The sequence below is a fragment of the Branchiostoma belcheri genome, unplaced genomic scaffold (assembly GCF_001625305.1).
Source record: "Branchiostoma belcheri isolate BF01 breed outbred unplaced genomic scaffold, Haploidv18h27 scaffold91, whole genome shotgun sequence".
In the NCBI taxonomy this organism is placed as follows: domain Eukaryota; kingdom Metazoa; phylum Chordata; class Leptocardii; order Amphioxiformes; family Branchiostomatidae; genus Branchiostoma; species Branchiostoma belcheri.
Genome location: NW_017804587.1, coordinates 1218099 through 1226550, shown reverse-complemented (window position 1 = coordinate 1226550; position 8452 = coordinate 1218099). Strand labels below are relative to the sequence as shown.

The 8452-nt window shown below is 38.3% G+C and overlaps 1 protein-coding gene across 1 annotated transcript in view; it reads left to right on the top strand.

Annotated features, from left to right (window-relative positions):
- Nucleotides 1-1777: 1777 nt before the first annotated feature.
- LOC109488117 (Golgi-associated PDZ and coiled-coil motif-containing protein-like) overlaps nucleotides 1778-8452 on the top strand; it is a 16363-nt gene continuing 9688 nt past the window's right edge. Inside the window, exon 1 of the mRNA XM_019792280.1 lies at nucleotides 1778-2050. Coding sequence (XP_019647839.1) covers nucleotides 1835-2050 — 216 coding nt within the window. The 5' untranslated portion in view covers nucleotides 1778-1834. The remainder of the gene's footprint in view (nucleotides 2051-8452) is intronic.

The window sequence follows — 8452 nt, the reverse complement described above, 5'->3', positions numbered from 1 at the left end:
TAGCGTTTTATTGTGATATCGGCTTAAAAAAGGAGTCATTGTATGTTAATCCAGTGGACTATAATAATGATAAGTGTGAGTCCATTTAACAAATCCTTAATTTTTGTAAGGTGTCATTATTCTTGTGATCATTTTGTAAGTTTGTACTTAGCAGTGCCAGTGGGATAATTCTATCTCCCCGCGCACAAGTAGGGTGGTGACTTTTAACGTAATACTTTAATTTATAAACGGTCGACAGTTGAGAAAATACATAAGTAAGAAGTGTTCATTTTCGTTTTCTTCTTTTCTTACAATGGCAGTTACATTTTCGTTGTTGATAATAAAACGATCATTTTAGGGCCATGGATGATGGCGTCTACTTAAATTGTAAGCAAGTAGGAACTCGTTATACTATAAAAACCCAACACCATAGGGTTAGCGTTAGCGTTATGCTTCTGTTGTAAATAAAGAAAACCCCGTCTGTCATTCGTTCTGGATCTAGTTATTTCTTTCTGTCCCTTTAGACTACATATTTCTATAATTCTAGGTCCCCATTGCAACTTTGTTAGTTATATTTGGCTCTCAAGTAATTGTCACTCCCATATTTAAGTAACAGACGACACGAATTACAAATGTATATTGTAAGTTTGCTACCTCCTTGTTGAGGTCCACAACTTTCTCGAAGTGGCTGCTGCCAAACCGTGCAAGTTCAAATGTAGAACTGCCAGATATCGCAAGACCACATTTCCCTATCTACTAGCCTTCTCTCAATCGGGACGGAGGGGCGGTGCCGACTTCCGACGAACTTTGACCCAGTGACGTCACGCATGCGGAAAATCACGTGTCTACAGTATTTGATATATATGTTGAACGTCCTTGATACTAGTAACTGATGAAGGCCGGCGAAAATTCCGGTGAGTCAATTTCTTTTTGAGTTGGGGATCAGTTTGATTTCCATTAGGTCTGGACCCGCTTGATTTGAGACCATTTGGCATGGCATGGTCAGAGGACGAAAAAGACTCGGCGGCTAAAATATGGCTAATACCTTTCCAAAATCTTCATCCTTGTTGTTGTCTCACGTTGAACGTCCTTGCTCACGTCATACAATATTGGATCATCATCGGTGCTAGAGCGCCATCCAACGGCTACATGGTGAACGACAGGCCGCACCTTCTCGTAGCCACACTTCGCGAGAGTTCGCATTTCTTACGAGACTTCCGCGTTGGCAGTGAAGACAAGCAAACATAAAGTAGACTATCAAGAAACGTGATCAAATGATAGCTTCAAAGATACGTTACGTTTATTTTGGATAAAAGATGTTAATGAAATAAAGTGTAATATTTTCCAAATGTATTTATAAGCTGAAATTGTTGTATTACCTACTTAGCGTGTTGGAGCGCTCTCACCTTCTTTTCAACAACTTCAGCTCCTTAGGGTCTTATGGGGACTTCGGAGTACCCTTAATTTGTGGTGCCTTCCAGAGGGAATCTTTTTCGTGCAGTTCCATTATTTGTCCTCTCTTGAAAGGCAATTTCTGTGGTGGAAGACAGAATGTCACATTTTATATTGATAGATACGGGTAAAAATTACTGTGCGAAGTAACGTATTTAAGGAAAAAAAATCAAATATTTGGTTCCACTTGTCATTCAATTGCACTTTCATACTAAACAGACAACTGCAAAATGGGTGACTAAATGTTTTAACGTTACTCAATTGATCAGAAAGAAGGCAGGTATTAAAATGCATAGACTATTATCGTATTTTCCATAAGTAGTCTACGGCGCGAACTTGTTGATGGGGCCTTGTCTTGGGTAAGACGAGAGTTCCCGAAACCCCTTACACAACCTCATTCAAGATGGCGGCAGCGGCGACGATGTTCCGATGGCTCGAGCTACTGGAAAAGGAGTTCGACAAGGCTTTCGTGGATTTGGACCTGCTCCTGGGCGAGGTGGACCCGGACCAGTGCGAGCTAACCTTCGAGGGACGGCAGAAGATGACGGCGCTAAGCTCGGCCTTCGCCCAACTGTGCCACAAGGCGCAGACAATCTTCCAAGTCAACGCCAAACTTGAGGTTTGAGTCCTTATATATTTTCCAATCGGTCTCTTTCTCTCAGTCTATAATTTCCATCTCACACCGAACCCCTTTTCTTAGAATCTTCGTTGACTGTTTAAAACCTTTGCTTTTCGTATGTACCATTCTGGAAATTATAGCGAGTTGCTGTCCCCAAGAACACGCGATCACCGAAGATTTTATGATGTATGATCAATTTTCCAGGTGGGGTGCCATATAGGCAGGTGTCACGATTTCTTCACATTTACACTCAAGAAGAAGCTACGAAGCTTGAGTATCTTTAGAAATGAACTTGACACAAAAATGGCACAAGCTACAGATAGATCACCAATATCACAGCTAGCCATGGTTTGTTTATTTAGCATATAGCATGGACTTGTCATTGATTGAGATCAAAGTCACGATGATGTGGCATACTGTATATGAAATGGGCATGTCATTTATTCATTTATTCAGGGTAAAAAAACACTCAGGTAACTAGACCTACAAGTGAGACTGGAAATACAATCATAGTGATATTAAATATTTTGTGTGTGAGTCTGTCATTTGGAACAAGCCTTAAACACACCTGTAACCTGACCTGTTAATGTGATGTAAATGTTGCCACAGATGTGGAACACCTGTAACTGTAGGTAGCAGAACAGGGATGAACATTGTTCAGATTTTTCGTACTCTCGTGCAACATTGTTTTCTATAGTATTAACCTGCAAAATGTAAAGTTTATCCATTTTTTTCATCAATGAAGCTGGGGGTATGATGGTTTGATAAGTCAAAATTCGTAGCCTCCTGCAGGTATATTTTGATAACTTTCACACCTAATTTTCATTCTTTTGTATTGAACATTCCAGCAACGAGTATTTAAGCCCTTGTTTTGTATAATTAATCACCACATCTTTAAGTTTATCATGAATTGACCAAAAACATGATAATTGATCAGAACTATTTGCCCATTTATACTTTGAAAGCCTTATCCTCACAGATTTTTGATGGATAAAGTGAGATATATAAATCCATTATGCCAAGCATACCCCGAGTCCCAAGACTTACTCCAGATAAAATCTTGGCCTGCCTTTTCAGTATAATGGCTGTCTATCCTAGAAGGTTATCTTCCCTCAGGTGTTATATGGTAATTTATACATACTCCTACATGTGCACAGTTGTGTGAATGACTATGTTTTGGATAACTGCAGACAGACACTGTCACAGTGTCAGACAATTATAAAGCTCTCATTTCATGCTGTACTGTATATATATACCTGGAGTTGAATTTGATTCATACTGATGATACATTTTCAGTAGAACTATGAGTATGAACCTTTCAGTATGCGAAATCATGTCATGTGAAATTCGTTACAGATGTACATCACAACTTTGTTCTTTCAGCTCCAAGGTTTTTAACCTTTATCCTACTAAGGTAAACCTTTGGCATTACATTTGTATCCGTTATGAGTTCAGGCAGCAGGGAAAAGGTTAAATGTGCAGAGAACTTAACTGGTGTGTTAATATTGACATCTTTTTGGCAATAGCTTCTAGTTACTATCCTACAAGACTGAACGTACATGGATCTTCGAAAACCTGGCTGATCTTTAACAAATTTAAGCATTGGCAAAATAAATAGACACAGCTCTGCTTGTATGTATGTATAGCATTAGAATGCAGGAGATAGTACATAGACCTTACCTAAGGAAAGTACAGAAGGAAGTCTTAAAACAGAGTGACGTTATTCCCAGAAGTCAGAAAGGATAAAAGGCCTGCTGCTGTATGAATTTTCCTCCAGGCCAATTTTGAGAAAATTTCAGCTTCGGCAGAAATACTAGTAAGTAGGCACACTGCTTTGCTTGTATGTGTAGCTCTAGCGAAAGTAAAAAAGTCTTGAAACAGAGTGACGTTATTCCCAGAAGTGAGAAGGGATAAAAGGCCTGCTGCAGTATGAATTTTCCTCCAGGCCAATTTTGAGAACATTTCAGCTTGGAGAATAAAAACTAGGCACAGCTTTGCAAGTGTATGTGTACAGTAAAGCTCTAGCGAAAGTAAAAAAAAAGTCTTGAAACAGAGTGACGTTATTCCCAGAAGTGAGAAAGGATAAAAGGCCTGCTGCTTTATGATTGCTCCAGGCCCAGACTGGCCAGAGGGCTCAGTCTGTAAGTGGGTAAGTGGAAAGTCTTGTCATGGGAGGGGAGGAGTGGCCTTCACAGCACACAGCAACATTATCTTCACTTACATGTACAATACCACAGCTGCTGGTACATTTCAATTCAATTCAGTGTTCTACTATCTTCTGGCCAGTCCAAAATTTGTTTCCATCAAAATGGAACATCTTTTAGGGGGTCCTGGGGCATGCTTCTGCAGGGAAATTGTGAAATCTTGACCCTCTGAAACACCCTTTCCTGCATTTTGAAGGGCAAATTTTGCCGGTAGTTTAATGACATTTCTTTCTATATCTTGAAATTAGGTCTGAATGGCATTGGTATTTACAATCAAGGAGTACTTAAGAAGACATATGCACATAAGATAGCAAACAATGAAAACAATACAGCATAACGAGTAATTTTGTTCTAGACTGCTTGTGTTTCATGTTGGTTGGCATTAATTTGGACAGATGTGAGTCTTAGAAAACATGCTTTGTTAAACTACAGCTTTGCCAATTAGGTTGTCATTCCAACATAGCTTTGCCTAATTAGAACGTGTTCAAAATATTGAGGGCTTGTGAGTCCATTGTAATCAACCCTTAGAAAAAATCAACCAAACATCTTGAAAACAAGAAATGATATACACTGGTAACGAGACATATTCAGCAGAACAGACAATGTGGTCATAATGATATATTATGTTCTAATGATTCCAATTGTTATTTAGGGCTTACATAACCCTACAAGATTCGTCCTCCATGCAAATATTTGCAGAGAGGATGAATGAGACCCGGGAGCTAAAATAGTAAAACCTAACCAGGCTAACAAGATTTCCCTAATGGGGGAAATAATCAACTGTCTTAATTAAATTTCTAAACATGTGAGCTTGGAAATCGATCGTCTCTTCAGCTACCCAGGCAGATATCTAATAAGGCAACCAACCTGAGGTCTTAATACTACAATATAGCTGCACTGCAGTGTTACGAATTACGCAAAATTTTCACCGCCGATTACGAATTACGTTAAATTCTCAGAATTACGTTACATGTACTTCGTGGATTGCGTTTTACGTTGCAGAAAGGTTATTGCCTATGCTTTACGTAGAATGAAAATGACTAATTACGTGTTACGGCTAACATACTGACTACGAATTACGTTGATTTTGAGTGACTGCCTACGGATTACGAAGACTTTAAAAGCCTGATTACATGTACGTCTTTAAAAAAACACACATGCCATGCAGCCTCTCACATACTACTAATAATATTAGGGACTTGACTTGAGTTTGACTGATGCATGCTATATACTGTACATGTACAGTCATTACATATATAGGAGATTGGACAGAAATCACAGACCATCAATGGCACTATTCCATCCACATCTTTCCTCACTCGCAGCTTCTAAATATAGCATGTCATAAACGTATGTTACTGGTAGTCTGGCTAGACTGGTTGAAAGCTTTTACGTTTACAGGCCTGCAGTTTCTTGGAAATCGGTGATATGTCTTCTGCAGTGCATACTCTATGTAAAACTGAAACATGAAAGTGGTTTTTCAACTCTGACCAGTACTACAGTTAGGTAACCACTGGCCTCAGTTAATAAAGGCGAATGTGGCATTGTGTCAGCAATGAGGGCATTTCAAGGCATCCTGTATTTCTTCCAGTGCACATTAAAAAGAATACAAATTTTCCCTATGTTTAATTATAACTATACATTACATGTATTAATATTATTTAGAATCTTGAATGATTGAACATAAAGTATAGATAATCTATTATGTTGCAATAGAAGTTGCACCGAGGACAGTTTGGTCAGAGAAGCTGTTTAACTTTAATATAATGAAAGTACATGGTTTGGAATAGGGCTATCTCCTGACTCTTTGCTATGGAGTACTTAGCCAGACATTTTATAACCCCCATTTTAATTTGGCCTTCATGGCTAGTAGACTGTAGTTTTTGATATTCTCTGACCTTGTTCTATTCCGGACACTCCCGTGCCATCCAATTCATTCTTGCAATCTCTGTTCTTATAGCTGAGATCTCTGTGGACTAACCCATCCTCTGAGGTGACACACAGACACACTCCAATATCCCAGCCAGTAATAACCAGCCTGCCCACATATACCCCCGAGCTTTGGCGGAATCCCAAACAACCCACTTACACAAGTTACAGTACAGTCAGGATGATTACTTTTTCCTGGAGACCTGGTCTAGAGGACATTTTGGTTTCATATATGGAACAAGAAATTGACGTTCACACCTCCGTTTTTGTGAATTTCTTGTTTTCTTTCATACCAAGTACGTGGAACAAGAAATTGATGTACCGGTACACCTCCATTTTTGTGAAAGTCTTGTTTTCTTCATCATTGTTAATTTCTAGCCCTCGATATGCCTTTGTGCATTTTCATTGACTATTCCTCCTAGTAATTTTAGGAATGTGGACTAAAAATTACTTGGATTTTATTACAAATAGAAAACAGAAAGCAACTTGCTATTTAAAGAAAGTGACATCTGCTATTGTGATGTAGAAAAAGAACAAAGGGTGTTTGTGGCAAGACATGCAATTGTTTTACAAAATGTCCAATTGAAAATCAAAGTTCGAAGGATATAATATTTATAAGAAGGCCTTGAATGCTATTTCTGCATCTTAGCCAGATGGTAAATCGGCCACTAAGCGAACCATTTCCTAGAACGTGCAGCAAAACCCCACATCCTTATTATCTATCCCCACAGCCGTCAGCCTTCCCCATACTCAGTATTGGATTTCTATTACATCCCAATAAAGTCTCATTTTCCGATAGCAGAAAACCGGCCGATGATTGCCCCTTTCTTGTAGAATCTTGCCGAGTAATTGCGTCTTCATCATTGTCTTTTATTACCATTATGCTTACCTTGTTAGACATATATTATGCTGCAGTATTTAATTGTGCATAATGCCGTACCTATAATTTAGTATAAATGTGGTGTTGATTTTCACTGATAGTGAAGCAAATTGCGCAGATGTTCAGAAAGGTCACGGAACAGACTGTCTGCGTAAAGGGGTAATAATTCAATTAATTTTCTAAAGCGGGTTTTACCGTCAAGCTGCGCTGTCAGTGTAGGTTAGCGTTCAAATACCGGATGTAAAGTAAAACATACCCCTGTGTTACATGAGTTAAGGCTATGGTAAGTGTAATAACGTACTATGTATAATACATGAAGGAAAGCTACATATCTTCTGATCATAAAAGCACTGTATTCAGCGTCAGAGGGAGAAAATTTGATTTGGTTGTACACTATCAAAGTAACGTTTGAATTATACATGTAATAAGGCTTTGAAGACCCTCTGGGCTATGTAAAAATAACGGCCTTTGAACTGGAAATCCGCTTATTTTCCCTGCGTCTTTGATTTGCGACTTCTTCCCCGTGTAATTTTCTTAAAGTTCCTGAGGAAAATAAGACCCTTGCGGTGACTGAGTCTGTAAATCAATGAAAACCCTGATTTGTGCAGCACATTACAGGCTTGTATGAGGTAATTCTGTACCTCAAGTTCACACAGTGAACATACATAATTATTGGCATTGAAATAAAGGGAAAGAATGAAGCATAAATGTGAAAGCATTTCAGATTTGTTGTGCAAGCATATTTTTTTCAGTTCTTTCCATAGGGAAAACGTAAATTGTTCATGTACATGTTACAGACTTGTATGAGGTAATTCTGTACCTCAAGTTCACACAGTGAACATACAGACGACTTATTGGCATTGAACTAGAGCAGGAGAAGTGAAACATACATGTGAAAAGCTTTCAAATTTATTGTGCAAGCATTATATAATTTTGGCAGTTCTTTCCATGGGGAAAGCTAAGAATGTTTTATCATGTACAGCTTTTTTTCTTCCATGTTTTCCAACAGTTACTGATTTTCAAAAGGATGTTTATAGAGGCATTAGCCATAACACTGACATTCTCGGCTGTACAATGTAAATACTGGTTGCACTTGCAAATTTGTGTATATTCCTCAATAACTTCCAGGCAAGCTTCTTTTCTGTTTGTAATTCTGATGACTTTTTACATTGTGATGCAAGTACAGACATTTCAAATGCTAAATGTATTACAATGTCATCACATAGACATCATGTACAGTATAGGGACAGATATTATTACGTTAGAATGCCCAACATTGAATTACAGATAAGTAATATCACAACATCCTTGTTCCAACCCCTATCATTGTTTGCAAAACAAAACAAAAACAAAAAAAACAACAGTTGCAGATATATATATATATATATA